The sequence below is a fragment of the Trichogramma pretiosum genome, unplaced genomic scaffold (genome assembly GCF_000599845.2).
Source record: "Trichogramma pretiosum strain Unisexual culture from Peru unplaced genomic scaffold, Tpre_2.0 scaffold22, whole genome shotgun sequence".
Lineage (NCBI taxonomy): Eukaryota > Metazoa > Arthropoda > Insecta > Hymenoptera > Trichogrammatidae > Trichogramma > Trichogramma pretiosum.
In genome coordinates, this window is record NW_019640932.1 from 1,903,512 (window position 1) to 1,919,037 (window position 15,526).

At 38.3% G+C, this 15,526-nt stretch overlaps 1 protein-coding gene across 1 annotated transcript; it reads right to left on the minus strand.

Moving 5' to 3' along the window:
- Positions 1 to 749: 749 nt before the first annotated feature.
- LOC106648801 (serine proteinase stubble-like) lies at positions 750 to 13,148 on the minus strand. The gene is made up of 9 exons (XM_014365900.2): positions 13,073 to 13,148; positions 12,612 to 12,860; positions 12,064 to 12,542; positions 11,577 to 11,851; positions 10,412 to 10,670; positions 2,360 to 2,895; positions 1,283 to 1,580; positions 1,073 to 1,198; positions 750 to 1,006 (listed from the first exon to the last, which is right to left on the minus strand). The coding sequence occupies exons 1-9, from the start codon at positions 13,146 to 13,148 to the stop codon at positions 848 to 850; spliced, it is 2,457 nt and encodes an 818-aa protein (XP_014221386.2). The 3' UTR covers positions 750 to 847.
- Between the last annotated feature and the right edge of the window lie 2,378 nt (positions 13,149 to 15,526).

Here is a 15,526-nt window from a genome sequence, read left to right on the forward strand (position 1 = left end):
ACGATCGACTATATACAGTACAAAAAATATGTAAAAATACAATGTGTTTTACAATCTGGTTCAAAAACAAAAACATTACAGTTGTATGATAAAAAGGCAAGAGCTCAGCACGTAGAAAAATAATTCTTGTACTATACAAAAATGAAAATCCTACCTTGATTATAAGGCGACTAGTCCATTAAGAAAACGTTAATTCATTAACGTCAACGTTGATTAACAAATTTTTTGCTTCATTTTTGTAACAAGGTGAAACGATGATAAATCTGCATTTAATATTCTTTCGATTCACTGCTTTATCGAGTTACACAATGTAATTTAGCATGTCGTTGCGCCGCAAAAAATAGGTGTATCAATTCACTTTTACACACCCTATATGCTTGTACAATATATGCTTGCTGTACGGACCGAAAAACAAATAGGGGCAAAAATCGTTTCTCTCCCTTTTTTATCGAATTAAAAACGATTCGCTTACAAGCAGAGTGCAAACAAAAATACACAAAAAATCTATTCCGCTGTGACAAGATTATTAAGTACATATTCACAAATTTCAAATAGAGTTAAGTAATACAATTAAATAATTTTCATTCGAACGGTTCATCTTTTATAAATCGGTAATCACCTCCTTCCTGACTATATTTATAAAATATTTATATATTAATCGCTCGTAAATGGTAAAAACAACAAAATATGTAACAACAACACTCGGTTTTTTTTCGTTTTACAACTCTACTTTCAGAGCTCCTCAAGCAACATTACACGTGGGGGGTCGATCATAAAGTGTTTCAATCGACGATATACATTACAATATACCAGCAGAATAAAAAATTCATTGTCGTCGTCATTCCTCTCACGAGACGTTCTTGATGATCCACGGCACGAACTTGGATATTCGAGTGCAGACTCCGGGTAAATTGGCCTCGGCGCAGCCGATGCCCCAGGATATTATACCAGCTAAGAAATAACGACCATCCTTACCACGTACTTGTAGAGGGCCACCCGAATCGCCCTGCAATAAAAAACAAGATGACGGTTGATGCACTTTGTTATTACAATTTTTTTTGTGCATTATTACCTGACAAGAATCCTGACCACCGACTTCGTAACCGGCGCACAGGAATATCTCGGGTATGAATTCGTGACGGCCGGCTTTGAGGAACATTGATTTGCACTTGTCATTACTAACAATTGGCACGGATACCTGCTCTCCAACAGACGGAAAGAAAAAAGTTAATTGCCATTCGCGATCAACGAGCAATCGTACATCGTCCGTATATCGACATACCTCCTGCAGAACCGAGGGCAGGGTGCCGCCCTCGCTCAATCGACCCCAGCCGGTGACCGTGGCGTTCTCGCCGATGAGCAGCTCGTCGGCGGCCGGCAGGCAGATGGGCGATATGTGCGGTGCGAAGACCAGCGGCGTTTCCAGTCGCACCAGCGCCAGGTCGTACTCGAACGTGAAGAAGTTGTACTTGGGATGTACGACCTTCTTGGTGATGCCGCGCTCGACGTACGGCAGCCGCTCCTGCACCGACGAGAAGTCGTACTCGCCCACCCTAATGCGTATCTGCGACGTGAGCAAGCTGCAAAAGAGAAAAAGTTGAGATTCGTTGAAATATAGCGAATGTTCTCGGAGAAATGAAAATACTTTTTATTTAGGGGCTTATAAGCATTTTTGAATGGAAGAAAATTATGTTCAATCTTTGTTAACAATTTTTCGAAGGCCGTTCGTTTCCTCTTTCGATCGCATTTATTTAACTCTAAAAATTTGATTTTACGTTCAGACACAGCAATTTATGCAAACCTTGTTCGTATACTTTATGTGTTCAATTTTTTCTTTTCTGGCATTTTTGTTTTTGTTCACTTGTCGAAATTTTTTTCTAAGCTATAGCGCCGGGGTGAAGTTTGAAACATCAATAGTCACAATCGCAACCTAGAGTGAAATTCATACATCGCTTTTGATGGGTATTTTTATGATGGATATTATGAAAAGTAACCCAGAGTAAAATAATAAGTATGTGCAAGTTTTTTTGCCGAGTGATTTAGGTCCGACCGTCTCGTCAAAGGATGCAATTGCGCAAAGACCATTGATATTTTGAAAAAGTATAGACCAGCGAACTTAAATACTCGGACTTGGAAAATTTGCGATCGATAAGTCGCTTCCTTCGCGCGCGATTACAGTTTCACGATTTACATTGCACAGTAAAGGATGCGACTAATCGATTGCACATTTTCGTGGTCCGAGTATCTAAGTTCGCTGATGTACATGACTCGTATGCTGTAGCTCAAAGGGATCGTTTTGGAAGTTGCCACGAGCTATCAAAAACATAGCAACGAATTGTGCAAAAAAAAAATCACTCACTCGTCGACGCAGTGTCCTGCGGTGGCGATCCAATTTTCGTTGAGCACGGCACCGCCGCATCTGTGCGTGCTCGAGAAGCCGAAGAAGGAGGTGCGTCGTACCGAGACCTGCCAGGGCCACTTGCCGAATGGTGCCTCCTTGCCGCCGACTATCCTCGTCTCGGGTCGCGGAAAGAGCGACGGTAGTCCGCAGGACATACTGCTCTTCTCCGAGGCCGCGGGTATCGTCAAGACCGAGCCAGTTCTCAGCGGAGAGCCAGTCGTCGTCGTCGTCGTCGTCGTCATTGTCGTCGATGACTCCGGAAATGATGTTTTGACGATCGTAGGTGTCGTTGTCGTAGTGCTGGTACTCGTAGTTGCATTCTCTATGTAAGAAGCACTACTTGTGCTGCTGGTAGGGCTACTCGTCGTCGTTATAGCCGCTGTGGTAGTTGCGGCTGCTTGCGGCGTCTTCTTCGTCGGCCGAGCTTTTGTTGGACTGTCGAGATACGACGTAGTTATGTAATGAGCCGAGTGCGGCTTCTGGTAAACGTGATTCTGTACAATAAATAACGTGAATGAATTAGCAAAATTTAGGAACATTAAAAATTAACTAGTCATACTTTTAGCGCTCGCCTGTCCTTTCCCAGTTTCATATTTTTTTAATCGTCACTATTAACAATCAATCATTATCGGAATCAATATATATGATAATATATTGAGAATATTATCATTCCAGCTGACAAAAGAATTGGATTCGACATCGTTTTTGAGTTAATTTCCTTAATTCTTGGGTATTACGATTGATTCTTGTTTTTTTTTGTGTCATTTGAAAGAATAAAAAAGGCCAAATTTTCAATATTTTTTCGTTATACTTTTATTTGCAAGGACATATTGAATATTATACAAATTTGAAATTATTTTCGATACATTTAAATAACTTAATTATCTTCCACTTGATTAATATTCCCTAATCGGAGGGCCTTCAAGACCCCTATTAAGTCCCAATCCACCACCATAGAACATGGTATGCATCGCACGGTCGAACTCGTCCCTGCTCCAGTTCTCCACTCCAATTTTGACACCAAAAGCTGGTGAGCAAAGTTCGCTCAACATCAAGACCGCTACAACGAGCAAACTATAAACGTAAAAAAACATACTTTATTAGATTGTAAAGATTCTATAATATAGGCTGCAGAAGACAGCCTGAAAGTTTGAAAATAAACATTTTTCTACGTATGTTCAAAGCGCCCTCAGAATGATTTGTTGTTATCAATCATTTTTATTAATGACAAATATACCTCATTGAAAATTGTGTGCGTATAACGTATGTTTGAAAGAAATTTATACTTACGCGTAAATTAACTTGGCCATTTTTTGCTATTTGCTTTTGAAATCGTTCGAATTGTCAAGCGTTTGCAACTGATGAGTGAATTATAACCAGCATGCGTATTTATATGAAAAATATTAGCCAATTAGCATGCTCAATGTTTGTTTGAAAGATTACAAATCAAAAATAAGCTCGTATCAGTATAGGAAGAAACGTAGATATATTATTATTGAAATACTCACTTTTTTAACGATCGCGCATTTTCATCTCAAACTAGTAGTTGATTAGGTATTGACTTTTAGTTAATTAAGCTTATCAATAATTAAGCATATCATAAGCTATGACATACAAAGAGTGTACTCTAATTTAAATTTCTTCAATGTACTGATGAATACATTCTGCGGCTGCAACATCAAATTTTTGCTTTCTCATAGCGGAAGCAAATGAAAAAAAAATTTGATAAGGACTAGATAGATCTTAATAGGGGTGAGAACAAGACAACGTGTTTATTAGACCGGTTCGTTTTTGGAAAATGTTTTTAAATCGTCTCGGCTCATGGCCGAGCTAAAAGTTCAAGGTTTCAGCTGAAAAAAGCCAGGCTCCAGAAGTCCAAAAAGTGACGAAAACCGGTGACGATAGGCTCTTGAAGTTTAAGAACGTGCGTCAAAATCGAGTAGAGATCGAACATAGGGCGATAGCCAGGCAGTTTTTTTTTATGACTAAAATTAATTTAGACAATACATTTTCTTGTGTATTTTTTCCTGTAAAATTGACCAGTGATATCAGATTTGCGATTTAATTGTATTTTGGCATAAAAAATTGATTTTTACTCTCGTTTTTTCGCCAAATTTTCGAAAATTTCTATTAAATCAATAAAAAAACGCGCTTAAAAAATTTGGGAAATATTTCAATTACGTTCAAAATTTAGGAGTTTCCCTGTGCAATTGAATGCCAGAACTGGACTAAACTCTGACACTCTTATTTTTATAAATAAAAGGCTATTTAAGAAAAAATGATAGAACCCAAGTACGTTGTGAGTTGAATTGTAAAATTAAAACATTCTTGAATTCATAATGTATTTGAATAAATAAGTCAAGAATAAAATGAAAAAAAATTTGATGTGTCAGCCATCGGTGTTTTTTATCAGTCCCGTACCCATTTGTATGTCATAGCTTATGATAACTTAACTAAAAATTGGTTTAAAAAGTTTCAAATTCTAAAAAGACAATCATAATATACAAGCTTGATTAAAACATTTTTTTTAAATTAATTTAATATTATTTTATTACCTAATCAACTACTAGTTTGAGATGAAAATGCGCGATCGTTAAAAAAGTGAGGATTTCAATTATAATATATCTACGTTTCTTCCTATACTGATATGAGCTTATTTTTGATTTGTAATCTCTAAAACAAACGTTAAGCGTGCTAATTGGCTAATATTTTTCATATAAATACGCATGCTGGTTATAATTCACTCATCAGTTGCAAACGCTTGACAATTCGAACGATTTCAAAAGCAAATAGCAAAAAATGGCCAAGTTAATTTACGCGTAAGTATAAATTTCTTTCAAACATACGTTATACGCACACAATTTTCAATGAGGTATATTTGTCATTAATAAAAATGATTGATAACAACAAATCATTCTGAGGGCGCTTTGAACATACGTAGAAAAATGTTTATTTTCAAACTTTCAGGCTGTCTTCTGCAGCCTATATTATAGAATCTTTACAATCTAATAAAGTATGTTTTTTTACGTTTATAGTTTGCTCGTTGTAGCGGTCTTGATGTTGAGCGAACTTTGCTCACCAGCTTTTGGTGTCAAAATTGGAGTGGAGAACTGGAGCAGGGACGAGTTCGACCGTGCGATGCATACCATGTTCTATGGTGGTGGATTGGGACTTAATAGGGGTCTTGAAGGCCCTCCGATTAGGGAATATTAATCAAGTGGAATATAATTAAGTAATTTAAATGTATCGAGAATAAATTCAAATTTGTATAATATTCAACATGTCCTTGCAAATAATAAAAGTATAAAGTTAAAAAAAATAATTGTGTCAATATTTTAAATAATAACATTTCCTTTTATGTTGAAAAGTAATTCTGAAATTTATAAAAAACAAATTAAATTTAAAGTTAAAATAAACAGACCGAACTAAAAGTAATAGCTATTGTCTTCGAGCCATTGATATACGATTAGCAACATTGATTCACAAATAAAATTTATGAATGAGACTCGTTATGGTTTCATTGCAGGACACGTTATTAAACAGCTGTTCAACAACATGAGTTAGAATTAAAAACATCAGGTTATTGGTCGATTTTTTGGTGGGATGTTGGTTCCGAGTTCCGAGATATACATATTTGTATGGAGCCAAGTTGCAAGCGAATAAATAAATATGGGTCAAATTCAGAATTTTTTAAAAATACCTGCGGACGAGGTCAATATATTTTCCTTAAATGTTGGTATGTCTATTTTCTATATTTTGGAACGTCTAGTTTTGATTTGTACTTATTCTAAAGCACTGAAGTAATAAAAAAATCTGAAAAAATTCATCAGGGTACTTTTTAACAATCCAAACAATCTTGAATTTTTCCAGATTTTCTGAGTGCTTTAGGTCTTCAGATAAAATCATTTTAAATTCAAATTATTTCATTTTCGGTAAAATGGTTCAATATACCAGACCGGAATATTAATTTTTAGCTCTGACGCTAAAAAACGATTCCTTGAATTTTGTAATAAATTTTCATTCTTGCCACTGAAGTCTGTAGTTTAAAAACTGCTTTTTTAACGAAAATAATTTTTTCGGGCGATACAGAGACTCAAAAAATCTGGAAAAATTTTTTCATATTTTATTCGTCAAACAATTCAAATTTTTTTACATACACAATTTCAAATTTTTTCAGAGTTTTTTTCAGCCGAAAAACGCTATTTTTATCTAAAAAGGTTTCTGGAGATTACGGTAAAAAAAATTTAAAAATACTTTTTTTTAATTCCTTGTCAAATTTTAATAAATTTTAACCATTCCATTTTTCGATTGAGGTCTCCTAGCTCAATACAGAGCGTCACGTTCATCATACTTACATTATTTTTCAAATGTTTCGAAAAACTGAAGCACTCAGAAATCTAAAAAAAATTAAAAGTTGTCTGTATGAATTTTTCAGATTTTTTAATTACTTCAGGGCTTGAGAATAAATATAAATAGAAAATAGACGTTTATAGCTGGGGTGGGGCCGGAAGGGAGAGGGGTCTGAAATTGTGGGTTTGGGACCCTTTTTCAAAGTACTATAACATACCAAAATTTTAGGAAAATCCGTGGACCTCGTCCGCAGTTTCATTTAAAAAATTCTGAATCTGAACCATATATATGGTGCATTATTTCAAAAGCGTGATATGACATGTCTTGTTATTGTAGCTATTAGAAAACTTTAAAAAAATGAAAACTAAGACGGTAAAACCTTTCATTTTACCGAATTTGACCTTCCGCAGCTATAAAATTTCCATAAAAAAAGACCAAATCGATTTGCCAGCCGGATAAACACACAAAATGTCCCCTCCGTGATACATGGGCCTTATTCTATACATCCTATAGAAAGTTTTTTTGTATGACTCGTCATCTTAAATAGTCTCAAAACAATTGTACGTAAGTTACAAATGTGTCCTTAAATTATGTGAAATTTTACATCATTACAAATATAGTGCCAGTAAACGTGCTAGACAATAATTTTGACCTCTCTAACTATACGAGGGTCATCTTTTAGAACTAAGGTACTCGATTTTCATCCGTAGAATATTCAAATCTTAGTTGCAGCTTCGCTATAACAATACTTGCACACGAAAATCGTACTAGTAAAATAAAGTGACCCCTCCGTGATCGACGAGTTTTTGAGCTAGCACTTTTTATTTTTGAATCTGGTGGCGTAAAAACGTTCATCTTTGCAAACAATTTTTGTGCGCGATCGGAAAAAAAATTTTCAACTTTGTTGTCGTCGTGAAATTTGATAAAAGTGCGATTTGTCCCCTCCGTGAGTGTCCCCTCCGTGACAAATTTTCATGTTTGCAATCAGAAAATAAACGAATTAGATGATGTCCGGTAAAAAGTAAATACTCCATGAAAAAACAAAGAATCAAGTGTCAGAAACTACGGGGGTCCGGAAAAATTAAACTCAAAATAGAAGAAAGTAAGTTTTTCAATTATTCCAATATTGCCCATTTTACCCACTCCAAATATCACACTTTTGAAATAATGCACCATATGTTACCGGCAAACCCGCTTTTAGGCAAAAGTGACTTTTGCCTAGGTAAAAACGAAAATGCCTAAAATTTTAGGCAAAAACCGCAATGCCTAAAAAAGTATAGGAAATTCCTAAATTTCTTAGGCAAAGCCCGCAATGCCTAAGCAATTTTAGGAAAAACCCACAATGCCTAAAAAATTTTAGGCATTACTGTAAACAATAACAGGTTAGTATACGATTAGTCAGCATCTAAGCCGGACTTACTTGTTAGTTTTGTTTATAACCCAGTATGGATACAAGCTTATACTCTCACTAGTGACTTGACTTAAAATAAAGTAAAAATGGAGATGGAAGTCGATAATTGAAAAAATCAGTTTGTCGCCGAGGCTAACGAAAAAGAGCATTATAAATGTTATAAATACTTATCTCCAAGATCAAACCAGGTAGTAGCATTAAATACTAGTGTACCGCTTGAAGATGTCTTTGATATCATTCAAGCCGTGCATATTGCGACCGGACATGGTGGGCGCGATAGGCTTTGGAAAGAAACATCGATCGAGTATTCCAACTTTACAAGCGAATTGATTGAGTTATACTTAAAAATGTGTGAAGTCTGTCACCAGAAAAAAATAAAGAGAAGAAGGGGGTTGGTATCTAAACCAATTTTCCATTCAGAAATGAATAGTAGATGCCAGGTGGACTTGATTGACTTTCAATCATCAAGTGTCGATGAGTTTAAGTTGATAATGGTGTACCATGACCATTTGACGAAATTCGTAGTTCTGAATGCATTAAAAACAAAACTTTTGTATTCAAATAAATGCGTATTTTTTCACTTTACATTAATTTTTTACTTAAAATTATTAGCTCCCAGTAATGCCTAAAAATTTTTAGGCATTGCGGGTTTTGCCTAAAAAATTGTAGGCATTGCGGGCAATGCCTAAGATTTCGGAAGTTCATATATTTCTGCGGATTTTGCTTGAAATTTCAGGCATTTCTGTTTTTGCCTAGGCAAAAGTCACTTTTGCCCAAAAGCGGGGTTTGCCGGTAACATATATATACTCGCAAATTAAGTTTACGAAACTTTGTCGATTCATAGCGTTGGCGCAAAGTTACGCGTGCTATCTATAACCGTCGTGCTTTTATATGGCATGCATACGGCCGACATTCAGTGTTACATTTTTGTGTTCCGTGCGATACATCTGCGCAGTCCGCACGCGTGCATGCGAGCTCTCGTATTCGCGCAGGGAGCTTGATTCAAGCCACTTGCAAAATAACCACGTACGTAGGTTCTGAGTACATCGTGCTCACTCCTCCACGCTATATGCCGCAGCCGTGTGTACCTACATGTATGTTAATGTTTAAATTTATCTATAGAGACAGAGTGCCGAGTCGACGCACAGGCAGGCACACGAGAGTGTCACGTCACGAGGATCGCGAGCGAGCTTTGAAATTAAACTTTCAAACGAGATAGCTGCCGCAGAGAATCCCCCGTCGTGCCGCACGTGTGCCTGCCGCATGTATGTGCAGTGCAGGCAGTAGGTAAACCGACTCTGACGCGTGTTGTGCATCTGTGTAGAAGTGGCAGGAATTCCTTTTTCTCTTCTTCTTCTTCTTCTTCTCTTCTCCTTTCGATGGCTATGCGCGCTCCAGCCTTTCGCGCGCTTCGTACGACCTTGAGGATTTTCCGTTATTCAGTCCGTGTGCAGTACGTACACCGCACATGCACGCGCGCATACGGAAAGAAGAAAAATCTCCTCCGCTCTAACAGGTTATCTCGGCCGTTAGTTTACTAAAGCTGCTGTGCGCGCCGCGTCTCCTTCGCTGTTCCTTTTTTTCTCTCTCTCTCTCTCTCAGCTCCTTTTACTCGCAGCACACGGCGTGCTCGTGCCGACACAATGAATGGACATGGGCTCTCTCTGTCTCTGTCTCTTTCCATCTTTCTATTCATGGCGCGCAAGGGGTTTGAAGATTTTCAGTGGTCAAGGGTATTCGTTAAAAGTAATTAGGATGAATGTGTTGGTTTAAAATTTTTATGGCCTCCTCGGCAGTCGTAAGTCTCGTTGCTCCACGACAACTCAACTGCTGCTGTTGCTGCTGCTGCTGCTACACTGCTCCTGATTATTACATTTTGTGCGCTCGGCACGTACTCGGCGCGTACATACGTAACTAAAATGGAGCTGCCAAGAGAGGATATATTATGCAAGCCTATACATGTATGTGTGTGTGCAGGTACTCTCTACTCGATGTATAATTGATAAAGATTGAGCTTAAAGACGCGCAGGTATGCGGATGCGGCACACGAACGCGAATTTCGTGCCAAGGCATTTTCAGTGCAAAAATTTGTAATCATCTCCCTTCCGTAGTAGCTGTACGACTGCGCTTTTTGTGTTGCGAGCTGTGCAGTTGCCACAATTCGTGCGGCATATACATAGCCGCGCATAGCGCAAGAAAAAGCCGAGAGATGTTATATATGTTATTGGAGCATTTAATGCTCTACATACCTCGTGATTCTCGGGCTTGTAACTCGGCCTCTGAGGCTGAGCGTCGAACGAGGTAGAGGACGACGCCGACGACGACGACCAGTGTGGCTTATGGTGCTGTGGCTGCGGTTTGGCCATCGACGACGACGACGACGACGAGCTCCAAGAAGACGACGCCGACGACGACGAGGAAGAGGAAGGCGCAGCTGGCTTGTTACGCGTGACGAAGGCCGGCTCCGTCGTCAGTTGCCAGTGGGCCGTTTGCGGTACCGCAGTCACACTGTCGACGAAATCATCAATTTAATAATAAACAATTAGAAAAACCTTAATTAATGAGCGCGCGAGTTGTGTTTGTTCATTTCTTCGCCTCGTTGAAAATTCGATATCATAATTAGGAGGATACGTATGTGGGATATAGTATTTCAATCTCTCTCTCTCTCTTCTCGTCGCTGCAGCGCCCCGGCGTGCAGATAATCGGCTCGTCACGCGCGAGCTGACGCTTACGTTTTATTATTATACCGATGGTAAATCCATTTGCGGCAATAAAGCACATCTCATTATCGAGCGTACCGAGGCGGAAATGCAGACGTTCGAGGATGGAGTTGGCGTAGGAGAAGCAGCAACAGCAGCGGGCACGGCCAGGCAGACGCGTCTGCTCGACTGAACTTTTAGTAAAATCACAAACTGTGTTTGCGCGCTCGTGACTCGGAGGAAAAATTATCACTTTTACAACCGCAATGACGATGATAATGACGAGCGATGAGAGACGAAGGAAAAAAAAAATTTTTACAAGCTTTATAATATAAACTTTCTTTATAGTTAGCGCTTAATTACCGCGTCGATTTTATTTTGCAGAGCGCAAGAGAATAAAAAGTGTACATCTCGCGGTATAAAGCTAACGAGAACGAGACATTTCCGAACAAATGATTCTCCTGCGACGAAGAAATTATATTTCATCCGTATATACGGCACCGAACAAAGAGCCAAGTTCATCAATTCGTGACGTCAAATCTGCAAAGAAGGTAAAGAACGGAAAAAATCTCGGATTACTATATACAAGCCAACTTAATGATTCCATGCCGCGCTTTGCACTGATTAATGCCTCGAAAAGCAACAGGAGCAGTATCTCCGGCTTATAATAATATAAATAAATAAAGTGATATAAAGGAGATGTTGGCTTTTTTACCTGGTCGAGTGAGCGGAATAATGGGACGTGGCGGTGACTTTTGTCGTCGCGTGATCAATGGGTCGTCGCGTCGTCGTCGTCGTAGTCGTCGTTGTACTGCTCGTTGACGTTGTGCTGCTCGTTTTCGCCGAAAAATGCGGCTTCGAGTAGTCGTTCGGTCGCGAGTAAGACTGTTGTTGATGCTGCTGCTGCTGCTGCGACGGTTTGGTCGCCCATTGTGGTCGCTCCGTGTAGATGTGATTCATCGACGGCTTGTTCAATTTGTTCATGGCCTCCTGTATAAAATGAACAAAAAAGAGAAAATAATACAAAAACGCATAGTTGATTTATTATTCGCCACTATTTCATATTATCTCTACTCACGCAGACAGGCAATCTTTATAAAAAATTTTATCTGTGAAAATTCATGGACAAAAAAAAAGCAGAAGCGAGCAGCTATAATTAAAAATGATGCTTTCTAGAATATAAGTGCTAGATCGTGTCTCACATCGTCGTCGAGGGAATTGATGCTCGGCCTCTGCACGCTCTCCTGCACGCTGAGATCCTGGTCGTCCTGGTCGCGATCGTCGGGCCTGGTGTTGTAGGGCCTGGCGCCGGGCCGCTGGTTCTTGCCGTTGCTCGCCTGATTCTTGTTGTTGGGCAGCCTGACCAGCAGCGTGTTGTGCTGGCCGCCACCCGAGACCTTGTCCTTGAACGACGACTGCTGATGATAGTGATGATGATGGTGATGCTGATGATGATAGTACTGGCCGTTGCCGTGATGCGCGAGATGATGCTGCTGTCGATCCTCCTGGTCCGGTCGCTGATAGTGGTGATAAGAGTTGGCGTTGCCGGGCCTGTTGTTGCGGGTGCCGTTGTTGTTGCCGCCGTTGCTGACGGGCTTCGAGTGGGGCTTCTTTTGAAGCGGTCGCGATGCCATTTGGTGCTGATTGTTTTGCGAGGACGACGGTCGACGAGTCGTTGGAGCTGCGTCAAGAAAAAAAAAACTTTTCGACTGACTACAAGACGAGATCGTAGGTGCTCGATCGATATTACCTTGATTCGACGTGCTATTATTGTGACTAGTTGATTTGGTCGCGTATTGCTGGCCGGCCGCCGCGGCGGCGGCGATGGCTATGCTGTTCTGCGTGGCGTTGTGCACGCAGCAGCTGCCAAACATGAAGCTGTCGACGCAGACACCCACGTGGGTGCCCTCGGACTTGATGCATTCCCAGACGAACATGCAGGTGCCCTCTACGTTCGGCTGGCCCGCCACCCGGCATGGCTTTGGACTGATTTTGTAACCTGACAAGCAAATGGACGACATTATTCAACGCCTTTTCGGTACCCCATACACCCGATGTTTTATGCTACGCGAATGCTCGAGTAGTTTCGATCTAGGTAGCTAATTCCTAAAATATTCAATAGAAATTTCAGCAACAAAAGGATTTTAGGATTTATGTCTTCACTGTGGCTATTATATTCTCTTGAGAGTAAAAAAAATGTAAGTAACTGACCTCGATTCATGGAGCTGAGGGTCCTGGCGATGCCTGACCACCAAAGTATAGCAGTCACATAACCAATCCACCGCATCCTGAGCCCTGTAACGAGACGAAATTCATACACTTCCGTTGCAAAGCTCAACAATAAATAGCAATATATCAATCGTTTCGTCGATGAAATACCTGTCTGAGTTTAATTTATATCAGATTTAATAATATTTATTAATGAATTATTGTAATTATAATAATGAATAATTATTAATGAATTAATGAATTATTTTCCCTTCAGACTTGAGATATTATTTCGGAACAAAAGATGACGTACTTCCTATCATTCTGTTACAATGAATTATTGAAGGTAGAGAGATTCAGATGAGTTATTGAAGATACTTTAAATCTTATCGAGTTTGGTTCGTGTCTCAGTTTTTTAATAAAAATTTAAAGGTGATATAATAAATAAGAATATTCCGCAATCAGAGCATTTTATCGAAGCGTTTGATCATAATGATCAAGGAATAGTAATAAGCGGATTTTAAATTAAAGTCTTGAGTTTGCAAACTCAAATTTTTTTTTGTAGACACGTTTCTTGTTCCCTTTAAACCGCTATCTAGTGCTTATCACATTTTTTTGTTTGGCCGAGCTTTTGTTGGACTATCGAGGTACGAATGAATGAGTTGGCAAAATTTAGGAACATTAAAAATTAAATAGTCATACTTTTAGCGCTCGCCTGTCCTTTCCCAGTTTCATATTTTTTTAATCGTCACTATTAACAATCAATCATTATCGGAATCAATATATATGATAATATATTGAGAATATTATCATTCCAGCTGACAAAAGAATTGGATTCGACATCGTTTTTGAGTTAATTTCCTTAATTCTTGGGTATTACGATTGATTCTTGTTTTTTTTTGTGTCATTTGAAAGAATAAAAAAGGCCAAATTTTCAATATTTTTTCGTTATACTTTTATTTGCAAGGACATATTGAATATTATACAAATTTGAAATTATTTTCGATACATTTAAATAACTTAATTATCTTCCACTTGATTAATATTCCCTAATCGGAGGGCCTTCAAGACCCCTATTAAGTCCCAATCCACCACCATAGAACATGGTATGCATCGCACGGTCGAACTCGTCCCTGCTCCAGTTCTCCACTCCAATTTTGACACCAAAAGCTGGTGAGCAAAGTTCGCTCAACATCAAGACCGCTACAACGAGCAAACTATAAACGTAAAAAAACATACTTTATTAGATTGTAAAGATTCTATAATATAGGCTGCAGAAGACAGCCTGAAAGTTTGAAAATAAACATTTTTCTACGTATGTTCAAAGCGCCCTCAGAATGATTTGTTGTTATCAATCATTTTTATTAATGACAAATATACCTCATTGAAAATTGTGTGCGTATAACGTATGTTTGAAAGAAATTTATACTTACGCGTAAATTAACTTGGCCATTTTTTGCTATTTGCTTTTGAAATCGTTCGAATTGTCAAGCGTTTGCAACTGATGAGTGAATTATAACCAGCATGCGTATTTATATGAAAAATATTAGCCAATTAGCATGCTCAATGTTTGTTTGAAAGATTACAAATCAAAAATAAGCTCGTATCAGTATAGGAAGAAACGTAGATATATTATTATTGAAATACTCACTTTTTTAACGATCGCGCATTTTCATCTCAAACTAGTAGTTGATTAGGTATTGACTTTTAGTTAATTAAGCTTATCAATAATTAAGCATATCATAAGCTATGACATACAAAGAGTGTACTCTAATTTAAATTTCTTCAATGTACTGATGAATACATTCTGCGGCTGCAACATCAAATTTTTGCTTTCTCATAGCGGAAGCAAATGAAAAAAAAATTTGATAAGGACTAGATAGATCTTAATAGGGGTGAGAACAAGACAACGTGTTTATTAGACCGGTTCGTTTTTGGAAAATGTTTTTAAATCGTCTCGGCTCATGGCCGAGCTAAAAGTTCAAGGTTTCAGCTGAAAAAAGCCAGGCTCCAGAAGTCCAAAAAGTGACGAAAACCGGTGACGATAGGCTCTTGAAGTTTAAGAACGTGCGTCAAAATCGAGTAGAGATCGAACATAGGGCGATAGCCAGGCAGTTTTTTTTTATGACTAAAATTAATTTAGACAATACATTTTCTTGTGTATTTTTTCCTGTAAAATTGACCAGTGATATCAGATTTGCGATTTAATTGTATTTTGGCATAAAAAATTGATTTTTACTCTCGTTTTTTCGCCAAATTTTCGAAAATTTCTATTAAATCAATAAAAAAACGCGCTTAAAAAATTTGGGAAATATTTCAATTACGTTCAAAATTTAGGAGTTTCCCTGTGCAATTGAATGCCAGAACTGGACTAAACTCTGACACTCTTATTTTTATAAATAAAAGGCTATTTAAGAAAAAATGATAGAACCCAAGTACGTTGTGAGTTGAATTGTA

Excerpts from the sequence above, each read along its gene's own strand:
- LOC106648801 (XM_014365900.2), bottom strand. The coding sequence starts at position 13,148 with ATGCGGTGGATTGGTTATGTGACTGCTATACTTTGGTGGTCAGGCATC. Across the intron at positions 12,861-13,072 it reads CCTCAGCTCCATGAATCGAG|GTTACAAAATCAGTCCAAAG; the intron begins GTCAGTTACTTA and ends TTTGCTTGTCAG. Across the intron at positions 2,896-10,411 it reads ACAAGCCCGAGAATCACGAG|AATCACGTTTACCAGAAGCC; the intron begins GTATGTAGAGCA and ends TTTATTGTACAG.